This window comes from Anas acuta, chromosome 8, assembly GCF_963932015.1.
Source record: "Anas acuta chromosome 8, bAnaAcu1.1, whole genome shotgun sequence".
Taxonomy (NCBI): Eukaryota; Metazoa; Chordata; class Aves; order Anseriformes; family Anatidae; genus Anas; species Anas acuta.
Window position 1 is genome coordinate 2473477 of NC_088986.1, and position 15271 is coordinate 2488747.

Below are 15271 nucleotides of genomic sequence, written 5' to 3' on the forward strand. Positions count from 1 at the left end.
AAAGACTGCTGTAGGACACCCCAACACCGCTACCACTGTGTTGTGTCAGGGAGATTTCCTTCTTAGTGCATCTCGCCAGGCAGACCACCACTGTGCCCACCACGGCCATGAGGGTGCTGGCTGGTCGGGGTCCAGGAGCTGAAGGAAGCCACCCCAAACCACTTCTAGCCAACCACTGCTGCACAATAAAAGGAGACACACACACGTATATACATATTTATATATATATATATATATATATATATATATATATATCTCCACAGCTATCATATTCCCGGAGAACTTTTTCATTTCACAAGGACAGCTCCATTGGTATTAGGATGGGGATGTGATCAGTGGTGAATTTACTTACTTTTTGCATAGTTTGATTACTACTCACTGGTGCTTTTCATTTGATAGCATGTATTAAAATCACATAGATTTGGTTCACAAAAGTAGTGATGAACGCAACGCTGCAGTACAATAGCAAGGATAATAGCTTCATAACAATTTGTAGATCGCAGACCACAAAAGCTCTACAAATAACAGCTTCCTTTATTTATATGTCAACAGATTTGATACTTCCCGATGATCAAGATAAACAACTACGCATCTTTCAGAAACAAACAGGCACGGGAGATGGAAAGCAAACAAAACCACAAACGACCGAAGGATGCCAAAGCAAGCGGTGAAGCAAGGCTTCCCAGAACTGCCTCAACAGGTACCACAAGGGAACTCCATCGCGACCACAGCAGCTTTCAGCGCTAACAAAAATGTACCTGCTTCAAAGTAAGGTAATTATCACTGCCTATGCCAGGTAAACTCAACTCCGTTTACACAGAAATGTCCTAAAATCACCTGCAAAGATCAAGGGTGCGCGGCCTACCAGGGGTGTCGCTTTGCGTGTCGGGGTCATCTCTGCAAGGCCTTGTCCTTGAGGCTGGGCCCTGCTGGGGGGGACCCCAATGTCCCTCCAGCCTCGGCCATCCTGCCGTTCAGAAGGGCACTCGTGGCCTCCTGCCCGCCCCTGAGTGCTTTCGGGTCAGCTCGACACAGTTTAGCCCTGATGCTTTCCAAAGTGAAAGAAGAAACCACCTTTGAAACAGAACTGCAGACATCTTTAGATTATTTAAACACGTAAATGTCCACGTTCAATATCTGAATTAAACAGGAATATTGAAGGAAAATGTTATTCAACAATTAAAAAATCTGTGTTAGTCTGTGTGAGATGCTCATCACCCTGGAAATTTAGCTGGCATTCAAGTGTAGACCAAATGCGATTGCAAAAGGTACGAGCATCTGTAGGTAAACCATCCCCAGGTTCTGTTTTATTTTGCCTATCTAGATTTTGCAAACAGGCTTTTCTTAAGGAGTTAAATATCTCTTTGTAGATATAAAAGCTATTTTGGAGGGGAAAAACATAAAAAGCACAGCCTGAGAGCTATCAAAGCTGAAGTCTACCTTTGTACTTCAAGTATCTGACCTATTCACTCAGTAATAGGCCTAATCAATCTTGCTATCTCCCATAATAGTGATTCATTGCAGCGCAGCCTTATCTTTGTATCAAAGTCAAGAAGAAAGGCAGGCACAGATATAAGGAAATCCTTCACTTCTCTCTGATATACTACACATAGTTTAAATACCAGCACTGATAATAGGCTGGACACTCGTGAGTCCCATGTACACTTAATCACTCATTTCCTTCATCGACTAAGAATAATACCGGCATAATTCACTCTGCTTCCCCCCGGCCTTTCCGAGGCATCTGGCCCGTGCCCAAGGGGTGGCACCCCTGGAGCAGGAGGAGGACGCTTTGGCGGTGAGGTTTTGAGGGATGGGAAGGGGTCTGAAGGCTGCGTAACGGATGGGAGGAAAATCTCCATCAGCTGCAGAGGTATTGGAGAGCTCGGGAGACTCGGAGACCTCGGCATGACCAAGACTGCGTGACCCCTCCTGAGCCAGCCAAGGCACTGTCTCCGCATTCTGCTGGCTGTTAATCCATGCTATGCAGCTCCTAATTCACAGTCCCACTCGAATTCCTGCAGAACTTGGATATCCAGACAGCAGGGGGAAAAATACAGCACACTTTCACCTCCAGCTTGGCTCGGAAACCTCATCCATCCCTCCTCCACCAGAGGGAATTTTGCTAGGAACAGGCACGTCAGCTCCACAGCCTTCCTCCCATTTTCCTTCCCACCCTCTTCCTGCAGCACTCTCCTCCTTTCCAAGCATAAGACACTCGACCCCGTTGCTTCAAGCCCACAAATCTCCACGTGCTGCTGCGAAGGACTGGCTGCTCCATCAAACATCGTGGCTGACCGTGCCCCCTCACAACCACCCCGTACAGAGTGGGAGCAAAGCACTCGACATCTCCAACAATGCCTTACTCATAAACCCGACCCCCTCGGGGTCTCTCTTCGAAAAACCTGAAGGTTCAATCAGGCACCCAGCAATGGTTTGTTTCTATCCTCACCCTGCTGCAGCCTCCAGAAACGCTGCACTTCATTATATTGTTTAAAAGGAGCGAGGTCCTCTTTGGCATGGCGGCTTCCACCCATGAAAACACGGTAATTGATCCGAGCGAAACAAAAGCACAGCGACCACTTAGCGTGTTTTATTGCTTTTACTACTGTGTGCACCTGCAGAAGTCCAGGAGCGCAGTCCCTCAAGGCCCAACCCGCAGATTTATATACTCTTAACACATCTTAAAAGTTACCGAAACAATGCATTTTTCTCTCAGAGGGATTGGATTTATAAAAATCCCAAGGACCGTTTCACTGTCATTCCTGCAAGAAACAGGGTACGAAATGTAGGTGGCCTGTATTTGAAACAACAGGCTCTTTTTGGGTCTGCTGGTAGGAAATACAGGCACGGTGTGGGGCTGTGTTAGCTGGATCCCAGGCAGGATGGGAACAGTGCCTGCAAGCAGAACAGCCACTGGGCCCTCTCCTGGGAAGGACAGCTTGCTAAGATTCAGCTCATGAGCAAAATGGGTGCTGCAGGCAGATGCACACAGAGCTGTCTTCTTCTGGAAAGCATCTAATACAAATATTTCCAGCCTGCTCTTAAAATCCACGCTGTGTTTTGTAGATGCAAGCAATTAATCCGTTTTCATGCCCAAGATAAATGCACGGCATTGAGCAGCTGGCTGTGTTCTGCTGGTGCAAACTTGCAGCAAACACATTTCAGCTTGCCTGGACCCTTGAAAGTCACAGAGGGAACAGGAAAAGCTAGAAGTGAGCTGTGGCCATAAGCAAATAAAAATCTGTGTCATTCTTTTATTTTTTTCCACTGTTTTCAGTATGAGCACTTACAATTGCAATTCTTCTGCAGCACCACGAGGATGCCTGAAACCTTGTTTAAATTACAGATCTGAGACTTGCTGAAGCAGAACACAAACACCAAAACAACTGCGCTTTCAGCTGTTTTTTAACCTTTCCTTCCAGTGACATGAAAACTTTTTCTCCCCAAAGACTTCATACAAGTGTCAGCTTCAGCCATTGCAGTTTTACAAGACTATAAAGTTAGCAGCCTCTAACATCCAATTAGCAGTTCCCTATATAAAGCAAAACCAGTCCCATGCTATTGTATTTGTAGCAACCTGAAGCTGACTGCGTTTCTTCCTGTCCTTGCCTGAATACTCACTTGCGACTCCTTTTCCTTAGAAGACTGAAAAGGGAAGTGAGAAGGATTAACACTCCTAATAATTAGTAAAGACATGAAACTTCATAGATTTGCCATATATACATATTTTAAAAAAAAAAAAAAAGAGGAAAAAAGAAAAGGATTTAGATGTCCATAGGTGGATGGATTTGGTTCAGCTAGAAGCTATGTAGCTAAGGCAGTTGACTTTTACCTTGCTAAAAATCACGGCATTTTCTGACCATCTCAGAAATATTTGCACAGCTTTTTGTCCTGTGGTCTCTTTCTCGCTGCTGTTTCGGGTCAGAGCCATACCTGAGGATCCTCGGCAGAGCCCTGGCTGCTGTCTAAGCCCATTCAGAGACAGTTCCCAACCTCACAGGTTTGCAGTTCAGCAGACAAAACAACGACAGCAACAGGGACGAAATTCTGCCATCAGTTTTGCAGACACGTGAGAGACGGAGGAAAACGAAGCACTCAGGCCACACAACGCACGTCTTCACACGAGGGACGCATTTGTAGCTGCAGTCTAGCGCTTGACTCAAAATGCCATGCCCCCAGCAGCCACACACAGATCGCTTTTTCTCACCTGGAGCAGGACACAGCCCCTGGCCATGCAGCAGGGCAGTGGGGTGGGGTCTACCTGACAGCAGGACCCTGTTACCTGCAGCCCATTCGGCTGGGAAGTGAGCACAGCCCTCGGCGAGGCCACATCTGGAGCGCAGCTCTGCCTGCCCTACGCCTCCCCTAGGAGAGCAGGCAGCAAAGCAGAGGGCTCAGCAGGGCGCCAAGGTGCCAGGGCTGGGCAGCTTGATGCTATTTTGAAGCTGGCCCCGTCTCAACACGAGGTGGGATGAGCAGACCGCCAGCGACTCCTTCCCAACTACATTTTTTCTTTTCTGATTTCTAAATTCCAGGCATCGTATCGTTATGCTCGCACAGGATCAACGACAAAGTAGGTGTGAAAGGCAGGTTGAGAGCAACCCGCCCCCTCTGCTGTCGCTTCCCATTAATTCTCCAGCATTTACACGTAAGATTGCAGCTCGCTGGGTCACGGACCCTGCACGAAATGGCAAGTTCCTGCAGAAAGGTGCTGCTCGCAGCAACAGATTCTTGCTGCGTGTTCGTGCGAAAAAGTGTTACCCCCATCCCACGTGTCCCTCCCAGAAATGCAGCTTTCTTTGGATGAAAACATGTCCAAAAATACACGTTAGTGAGCACAGCAATCCGCCCGCCTCACCCCAAAATTCACTCTCCAGCATGTGCGCCTCGGTCCGGCTGGCTGTCACACCACATCATGTCATCGGGGCCGTGACTTCGCATGACTGAAACAGCCCCAGAGCAAGTGATGTAAGGCAGATTGCATCTGACACCCAGGGAAGACCTCGGTCCATGTGTTTGCCAGCCAGAGCCCTTTGTGTTTAATTACTGGAACACCAGATCAGCAAAATGCTGCGAGCAGGTTAGCAGCCACCATTCCCTGAATCAGCAGCCCGTGTAGGAAGGTTTTTTTCCTTTCACTGTCTGCACGCTGGGATGTTGCACTACATCCAGCCCCAAAACAGGAGGCCAAACCTCATTTCCGCAGAAGCTAAAGCTCTCAAGCCCTCGTTTTGGTAAGATGCCTGTCACCAGAAAGATTTCTGCACATCCCAGGAGTGACAAAGAGCTTCTGGGAACATCTGCGTCAGTCTGATAAAAAGCTACAGCAAAATTCCCCTAATTTCTGCCTTTAAGTGCACAAAACCCTCAAAGCTTGTTCACAAGGCTTCTTCTACAGGACAGGCACTGCAGCAATGAGTTGTTTTGTAGATCACTCCAACCAGCACAGCCTTTCCTCAGAATGAAAACCTGGTTGAAAGCAACGTATTATAATTTTTTGCATTCTTTGAAACTCAGATTAAACATAAATCCAGAGCAAACACTGGAAACATTATCCTCAAGGACACGATGGCTGCACACACGGGCTAAAAAACATTAGAAGGAAAATCAACAGTAGTCAACCAGAAAAGAAAACACCACACTTCTCTCTCAACTCTCCAGTTCATTATTAAAGAATAAAAATAATCAAAAATAATCTCTCTGGCTGCATGAACAAATGTTAGAAAATGAGCAATGACAGAGAAATAATACATCATTATTTTATTTTCCATTTTCTAGTGGGATTTGTCCCTGCCGATGGCTGGGGGGGTGAACTAAACAGTCTGTATGATCCCTCCCAACCCAACCCATGCTGTGATTCTATGATAATGACACCGTGCTCATTTTTAAAGCACTAAAGCAGTGTCTGTATATTAGATTAAATATAAGCATTATCTAAAGCAAGAGTAAGCAAAACTCTATAGATAAAAGGCAGTGTAGGGCCACCATGCAAATCTCAAACACTTCTGTCACCCAAAAGGAGCTCTGCACCTCTCGGATGCAACCGCATGGCATCTGTGCAAGTTTAGCTGGTATGGGCATGAGAAAAGAGTTTTTTCACAGACTAAAGTTTTCAAAATGTACAAAAAGCAAAGCTGGGGAGGAGGGAATTTGGGGGGAGTCCAGCCAGGACTCCAAACAAACTTCAAAGAGTAGCACGCTCCCAGTCCGGCTCCTCAAGGGACCAGATGGGCTTGCACAAAGGGCTAAAAACTTCCAAACCTTGTCAGACACATGCCCAAGTGGGTTTCAGCATGGCATATATAACATATATATACATATATATGACAAATATAACAGTTGCTTGCAACACAGCCTCCCCTCAGCAAGGTTTGCTATCTACAATTTGAACAAGAGCAGCATTATCGCCATTTTACAGCTTAGGAGGGGAAAGTTGATTTACAGCCACCCATAAATCTGGGCTGGTCCAAAATAATCAACCCAGATTTCTTGGTTTGAAAACACTTCTTTTTTTCTTTCTTTTTTTTTTTTTTTTTTAAAGCAAAAACATGTGTTGATTTATGACACGATTTTTTGCAGGTTCACGTTGACCTTAATGAATTGTTTATGTAAAAACAAAAGCTTCATACCAGCCCGAATCCTCTTTAGATGGCTTCAGGGAAACAGTAATTATTTCAATTGAAATGACCTTTCATTTCAAACTGTTGGTGAATGTAATTGAAAACTTAAAGCAGTCAAAACCAAGGAAGATGGTTGATTTCTGCTAATAAAATTCTTTGACTCTAAGTGAATCCTTTTCCAATGTTTTAACAATGATTTTTAAATGTTCATTTTCCATTTGTTCCACTCTAAATGCTTCGCTTTGCAAAAAATCTACCGTTTGCCAAATTCCCAGCCCTGTGCTTTGCTCGGAGAACAAAACTGACTGCTCTGAGCCGAGATCCAAACCTCACACTCCAGAAGCGATTTGTTAGCGGAGCTGCCCCACGCTGCAGCACCCTGCCTAGCTCTGGCTGGGAAAGTGCAGAGGAACGAAGGTGAATGGAGAGAAGCAAGGCAGCAGGAGCAGGGAGGATGGAGAGGAGCCAGGTGAAGGTCCAGCGGTACGAAAAGAGCAAGTCTGAAGGCTGGAAAAGGCAGCTCTTCTCCATGGCTGCTGCGTGCAGCCAAACAAAAACTGCTTGGAAAGCAGAAGGGGTTGGAGAAGAACATTTCTGTGCTCGGGCTGATCGATCACAAAAACGTCAGCACCACAGGAATACTCGAGTTTATCGGGTGGTTTTGTGTGCTGAGTGTCTTGGCCATGGTCACCAGATCTGGTCCTGGTAGTTTCCCCTGGTGGTCACCACACTCCTCCTTCTCCATAAGGAATCCAACATTTTAAACCAAAATGAAACCTCTCCCACGTGGCTAACAAAGATACAACAATAAATTCTGTCCGCTCTCTTTTAAGAAAAGCGATGAAAGTGATACAGGTGAGTACCTGAGCATTGGCTCTGCCACAAACACGGCTGGAAGGCCCTCATTCATACCCAGCCGAAACACAGAAAAGTAATATGGTCAAACACATTCTGGTGGTACAGCGGTGGTGCTCTCTAGGGTCATGGCCAAGAGCAGAGACGGGGGTTTCAGAGCTGGCATTCCTGCAATGGTCTGCAAGAAAGCCCTGGAAAGGTGAGCCCAAATCTGCTAACGGCGTCGCGGGGATTTCCAACCCCATACCTGCACTTCGGGGCTCGTGAAAGGATCAGGTTTTCTTTCTATTTAGTCTGTGCAGGGAGCTGACATAAACCAGACCTGACAACCTTTTAGTACGGACGGGACTTCACCTCAATTTACAGAAGGGCAGCTGCAGACTGCACAAAGAGCCCGTCCCGTACACTTGGGATGTGGCTATTCCTTTATGTCTGCACACCAGCCTATTTACCTGTGTTTCCTAAAGCGAGCACAGGGAATTCCAGACTTTATTTATCTTTTAAATGTGAGAGCATACAATTGATCTTCTGCACTGGACGGGATCTTTTGAAGGAACATCAGAGGTTTTTGCAAATTGCTCAACTTCTAGGGCTCGGCAGTGGCTAACGACTTGCACACTTCTTAATATTTATTTGCACCACAGACAATGAAGTGCCTTCTTATTTGTGGAAGCCCATTACAAATAAACAGTCTGGGATAACTCGGCTTCTCAAACCTTCTTGCACATTCGGTTTATTGTTGTCCTTTCCCTTGCTCTTATCCAAACAGCCCTGACAGCTTGTTTATTGAGAGGTCTGCAGAGGTCTACCTATGCAAAGTGTGCTGTTGACAGAAGCACAGAGAATCTCACACTACAGCCTGAATTAAAAATAATAATAATAAAAAAAAAAACTTAGATCACAAGAGCAAAGTGCTTAATTTGTGGCCAACACTGTGCAGCTTTCTCTAGTGGATCAGTGCCAATTAGTTGGAATTTTCACCTGAAATGTGGCATCTTTCCATTTGATGTTGTATCACCACAAATATCAGGCAATAAAAAATACTTTGTGAGATTTTTAAGTAGAGGTAGAACTCATGATTACTTCTACTGAATTCCATTAAAGCAGAAACAGAAATGTTCATATATTCAGCGAAGTTACTCAATTAAGTTGTATGCATGTTTATATGTAAGCCTGTGCATATTTGCACACAGCAAAGGACACAGATTGTTCTCTAGACAGATAAACTTTTTTTCTTTCTTTAATTTGATTCTGGGAGAATGTTTAGTCTTGAGCCAGAAAGGTGCACGTTTATCCATGCTTCACTAAAAGCATACGTTGCAGCCATTTAGCTTTCTCAAGCACTACTCCATTAACGTCCTCATCATTTACCCAGCACCATCTCGGGGAAGATGAAAGGTAGCTCAGTTTCCAGACCTTCTCGGAAAGGTAGTCTGTTCAGTGCCACGTGGTCTTGGGAGCTGTTAACGAAGACACTGAATTAAGTCAAGCCCAAGCTGGCTTCAGATGTACCATCAGTCACACGAAGGAGCTCGGGCTGATGAGCAGCTCTGGGCTAGACTCAACAGATCCCTTCCCAAACACGATCGTGCCACCTGTAACACAGCAGTTACCACTCGGGGACAGCTCGCTTGGCCACCTGCCTTGAACAACACCCTTAAAACCACTTGTAAACACAGGGGGAAGTTCTCGCCTTGCTGATGTTCCTCGCTAAGATCATGGCTTTGTCTACAGAGCTCACATGGATGACACTGTTATTAAAAGCAATAATCACAAAAAGCTTTTTTTTAAAGACAATTTAGGTGCTTTTAGGAACCACGTATAAAATGGAGCCTCTTCAATGAGGTCATAAAAGGCTTTATAGCTAAGTACTCTGATAGCAAGCACATGCTGCGATGCTGAAATTTTGTGAACTCACATTAAAATACAGTGTTAGGGAATTGCTGCACAACCCCAAGAAAATCAGAAAGAGAATTTTTACTCAGGACTAAAACTGTATCAATAGATTTCCACACAAAACATGCTTTACCTTTGCTTCATGCCTACTTACAAACCTATTGCTACTCGCGAGGATGCACAACTACAGCTGAGGACACAGCCTGATGGTAAGAGAGTTGAGGGGGTGATGCTAGAGCTGGAACTGATTTCTGTAGTTCTGTCAACGATGCACAGGAACTATGAAGAAATCTAATTTTCCTTTTCAGGGCTCTGGTAGTTTTGTAGAGCTCAAAGAAGTCTACTCATTCATGTATATTTTATTTGCAGATTATTATTAAGCAAACATGACTCTGAATCTGCTCATGCAGCAGGCTGCCAGAGAAGAACAGACTTTTTACAAACAGTTTGAGAGGTAGATGAAGACTTGTTCATTGTCTTATTTGGGTTTGGGGGAAAAGGATTTCTCACCTGATGCAGATCTGGGGTTCGAAGAAGCTTTGCTGCATCTTCTGCACACAGAAATTGGCATAAAGAGGAAAAAACAACACCAAAAAAGGTGAGAGGCAGCTGAGGAGGCTCTTAAGAGACAGAAGGAGAGACAGACAACCTTTTCCCGGGCTGCTCCCTCTTACGTCCATGCAGTGAACCGTGGCTCCTCCGAGCCAGCTCCGTCCCAGGCTGCTCTCCAGGAACAGCGCTCGCACACAGCGACGTCCCAGGCCGTAACTCAGGGCCAAGAGAAAAACCTCCCCCTGGCCCAGCTGCGTCAGGAGATCTTTGCTAACAGGCAGTATTTACACAATAGACTTGAAAAGCTCTGAAGTGGAAACCTGGATTTGGGGACTTGCATAAAGGCAATTGTTGACCTCAAGGTTTCACAGCGCTGGAGCAGTTACAAACTATTGTGCCAACGAGTATTTAGGGAGTCTTAAATCCAGAGACTATTTAGTTGTTGTGCATGCACGCAGTTCCCAGGAGTCCTGAATTTTGACTAAATGTTTGCTGAAAAGCAGGAATGCTCTGTGACTCCCAAAAAAAGACGAGGGTAACTTAAGTCTCGTATTGTTTTCTCTGTCCAAATTATCCAAAAGGCACTAGTCCATAAAGTGAGCTAACCGCCTGGAAAACTTCACACTTATTAAAAACAAACCCATTTTTATATTATTTAGAATTTATTTATTTTTTTAAGACAATCCCTCATAAAAACAGACAAGAGTTTCTGCTTTTGCCTCACATGTAACCCAAGAATCCCTGAAAATGGAATTTGAAATGGAAAAGCTGAAAGGAAATTAGCAGAAAACCAAAGTGCAAAAAGAAACCCGAGTATTAAGCAGAAAGACACCATCCTACCCACTCTTTTCACCGCAGAAAGGATAAAAAATCTAGATAGATCTGAAAATGTAAATGAAAACTTCATGCAGAGCTAGCCAAATAATCACACTGTCTTACCATGCCTAAAGAATAATGGATAATGTGTCCTCTTTCAGCACAGCACCTGACAGAGCACCTAATGTGCAATCCTGGGGACCACTGCTACCCCTTCCCATTTCCACCTTTCTTTTTTCGGATCACAACCCTTAAATCTGCAAGTGTTTGCAAGTCCAAGCCAGATCCCCACGAACTGGGTGCTGGGGTAGCTCCATGACATCTAACTGGGCTATAAAAAGCTACATTCATCGTTCACTTCCACATTCAAGTTTATCCCAAGCAATCTTACATATTTTTCCCATCTTCTTTTGAAATTTTCTTTTCACGAGACGCCAAACACAGCAATATTTACTCTGTTGCTAATACAGGAAGAATTGTTATTTATCAGGTCAAAGGAGCTATTTGTACTATGTTTTTTGGCTGAAGTACATCAAGTTTAATTGCTGAAATAGCCCTAGACTTTGATAAAAAGGAAAAATAACATTCTGTATTGCTGGAGGAATTTCAGAGCATATAAAAGGCTGTAAAATAACATGAGTGGCTCAATTTGAGAAATGTCTTTCAAAAACATAGCCCCCGGTGTCGGCTCTAAGCCCTGCCATCCACCAGCTCGCGCCACCTCTTTGCAGCACCTGCACCCCCAGGACAGTGCTGGGAGGTGCAGGGGCGGGCAGGGGATGGGGATGAGGATGAGTTTTACATTCCCAACCAAAAGTTGTACCTAGGGTTTTGCATTTTGTGACAAACAGAGAATATTCTCCATCCCAGCACTGCTGGAGAACACAGTAGGGTTACCTCAAGTTCAATGGTCAGGCCAACCACCAGGCAGGGAGACCAGCATTTTCTGAGGTCCATGAAATGCCCCCACAAAAAACTATCAGATCCACCCATCCGAGGAGTTGGGAGCTTTTGGGAAGCTCTCAGTAACGTTACAACTAGTTTGCTAAACCCCAGCATTTCCTTATCCGAGGTGCACCAAGGAACATTGACGTATTTTCCTAAGGACACTACACAGCTCCTTAAATGCCAGCAGCTGGCAGAATGGAGAGTAACCACTAAGGGGGCTCTGTGAATAAAGGCTGGGCAGTGTCTGTCCGAGGAGGCGAGGCCCTGATCGCACACCCCAGGCACTTTCACTCGCGTTCACTTCAACAGCCTGAAAGCATCCAGCCCCACGGGATGGACGCTGCTTTGCAGCCCTGAGACCTACCAAATAAATAAATAACCACGACCTACATCTGGAATAAATATCAATCACCGAGTTTAAAAAAATGCAAACTATTCAAGAAGTGCTTGTATCAACCTTAAATTCTCGCTTGGTAGCAGAGCAATACAGAGACTGAAGCAATGTAATAAAAACGTCTGGTCCCAGATATGGTACTTAAGGGTTAAGTGTGCAGCCTGCTGATTGCTTAACCTTACCTAAAACATATGGCTTTGCACTTAAGGGTAAACCCGTGGAAAGAAACCGAGTGCCCAGAGTGTGTGTGAAATTCTTTGAAAGGTCACTCTAAGGCAAAACCTATCTAAACACTTCGCTTGCACACATTTGTTTCGGGAGACCTCACTGCTCCCAGCCCGCGAGGACGGCTGAGTGCCCTACACCCCTATGAAAATAAGAAAGAAAGCCTGTTTAATGAATTAAGCAAGAGGTTCATCCATGAGCAAAGGAATAGTAACCAGTTTACAAGCACACAAACTAGCCAAATAGCCTGTTTTACTGTTCCTTGCCTTGCCCAATACTGGACGGACGCTTGCGACTTCCAGCATCCTGCCATCTTTTCATTAAACACTAACGAGCTGCAAACTGAAAACTTCTGATCACTCTCCCTCAAAGAAAACCCAAAGGGGCTGACCAAAAAGCACCGAGAAACTCCTGCAGGACCCGGCCCCAGCAGCATGGCGCGCTCTGCAGGAGCAACCCCAGGGAATTGCGCTGTGGGAGGCAGGGGCGACGCCAGGCTCAAGTCCTTGCCTTTGGCCACCTCCTGCCCTGTTCTCACCATTCTGGGCCCTTGCACAATTTACAGACATCAAACCAACACACACTGTGCACTCCGGTGTGTCTTTCTAACAGCTCTTGCTTACTCAGTGCGTTTCCTTAAGCAAAATAGTAACAGAGATTTGGGGGTTTTGGTGTCCTAAAAGCAGCCATTTCAGTGCCATACATAGCTAGATTCCTGACTTTGTGCTTTTCACCTTTCCGTGTATTTCACACGGTCTATAAAATCTGCATTGGGACCTCTGCAAGTTTAACAACCAGCAGCTTGTGGATTCAGTACGGCACTTGAGCAGATGCTTGAATTCTTTGCTATACTGGAGCAAGGGGCGATATCCAAAAAGCACACAACCTTATCGCAGCAGTAATAAGTCAATATGAGAAGCACGGTCGGACTGTTCAATATTCTACAGCACACATTTCCTCCAAGAAAAACCCAAGCGAGTTCGTTCTGTCAGCAGCATTCTGATTAAATCTCTTAAAAACGGGTAAGGAAGAGCAGGAAGGAACAGGAACATCAAAACCTGCTCTGAGAATGAAGCTAGCCATAAAGATGGAGTTAGAAACCTTTAGGGAAAAAGCCTGTATAAAGGTACTAGACCAGTATGAGAGCATTTTAAATGTCCCTTGACTTGTAGAAGTTGCAGAGTGTTTCACAAACAGCACTGTCAATTCCCTCCAGCACATTTCTGTACAAACCCAAGGTCTTGCAAGCCTGCAGACCTGCACTCGGAGCAGCCCAGCTGCTTTGCTGAACACTCACCTACCCGCTGAGCAAACATTTGTCTGCTTGGGCAATCCAGAAAGCAGACCTTCTGCTTTCCTGTGCAAGTTGGTGCCAGCGCAGGGAACTTTTCCACGACACTCACAACTGGGTACAGACCACGAGCTGCTGAGCCAGGCGGTGCTCTCGTGCTCATCCACCTCCCGTGGTGCTTAAAGAGGAAAGCATCCATGGCTTAGATTCACTGTTAAAATTAAGGGTCAAGTTGTTATCCAGTCCCAGAAAAACGTTCCCTGGCAATACTGTGGCCACATTTAACATTTTGCTAACATAAGCCTGGTTGGGGCTTCACATCTGCAGTTACCACTACGTGTTAATTTGTAAGGCAAAAGTAGGGTTTTGAGAGATAAATAGTAAGAGGAGATAATATGTACTAAACATCTTTGTAGAAGAAAAAAGATAAATTTAAAATACCAAACTGGTAACAGAACCAAAAGGTTAAAGTTAAAAATATCTGTAACTAGTTAGTATTTCTAACTTAGAAGTACTTTCATTAATAGTTAGCTTTTTGTAGATAGCATCTCAGGTGCCAAAGTATAACTTCTCCATGCATCCTACAGAGAATTAGGGAAAGAGCTCCAGTTAGCTGAAGGTGAACATCTGACTCTGAACTACAACTTCTGAAATACATAACAAGCCACTAGGACCTCACTGCGGAAACACTACCTAAAAAACTTCTTTTTTTGTAATGAATTTCTCAGCAGAGTGTAGTTTCAGCTGCTTACCTCTGATGACTCAAAATGGGACTTGCGAAGGGTAAGGCCAGTACAATGCTGTAGGAGTTTGCTCCTTAGGTAATATAAGATGACATACATGTAAGTAAGAAATAACAGAAGTTCTGTTTTTGTAGAAAGTGAGAAAAGGGCAATCATATTTGTATAATGTTTAATCCATATTCTTGCCTTTTGTGACTACCTTTAATAGCATGCCAATTACAAGTGCTAGATTTTACAGCATGGTAAGGTAACGTGGGCAGTAAGGGAAGCGAGACAGAACAACGTTATCGCTGAGATTAGGAGTTTGTTTGCAATGCTATCAAACGAAGCATGATGCAAAAGTCACCGGATTGCCACATCACTGGCAACTCAGCACGTACCCACAACCACCACCAGTGCCGTTCCAGTTCCATGTAAGCACAAATAACTACTGGGTCACTGGGAAATGCGTTGTCTCGCCCAGGGGGACCCCCTTTACTCCCCACTCATGAACGTGACTATTTGGGACTTAAGTGAGGATCCTGCCTTATGCAGCCATCCAAATAACATAAACTCTGTATGTAGTAAATAATTGTGTGTAAATAAATCAGTGTGCAATGTGTGCTTTCGAAACGAACCGAACTTGAAATGGCATTTCAGTCCAAGCCAGGTTTCGGAGCACAGCATTTGGGCACTGCACCAGCACACCACGCTCAGCAGCACTAAGCTCGGCCTTCCCGCATTCCTCTTGGCTGCCCCCCACACTAGATGATGTGGTGACAGACATGAAGGGATGAAATCACAGCGCTATCTTTTTTAAATTGCCAGAAAAGTGATTTCTCACCATATGGGATCTGTAACAAGGCTGAAGCCTCTTACATTGCTCTTTCCTTCCCTTGGCATGACACAGTCCCCCACCCGAAATTCCCCCCCTCAGCAGTTTCACCAC

The 15271-nt window shown here is 45.0% G+C and overlaps 1 protein-coding gene across 11 annotated transcripts in view; it reads right to left on the minus strand.

Annotated features, from left to right (window-relative positions):
• Window positions 1-15271, minus strand: part of ROR1 (receptor tyrosine kinase like orphan receptor 1) — a 149554-nt gene that overhangs the window by 80534 nt on the left and 53749 nt on the right. Inside the window, exon 1 of one of the 11 annotated variants that reach the window (XM_068690212.1) lies at window positions 9885-9960. The exons of the other annotated variants lie outside the window; for them this stretch is intronic. Within the exon in view, the coding sequence (XP_068546313.1) occupies window positions 9885-9945 (61 nt within the window). The 5' untranslated portion in view covers window positions 9946-9960. Of the gene's footprint in view, window positions 1-9884; window positions 9961-15271 lie in introns of those variants that run through there. 11 annotated transcript variants of the gene reach the window in all.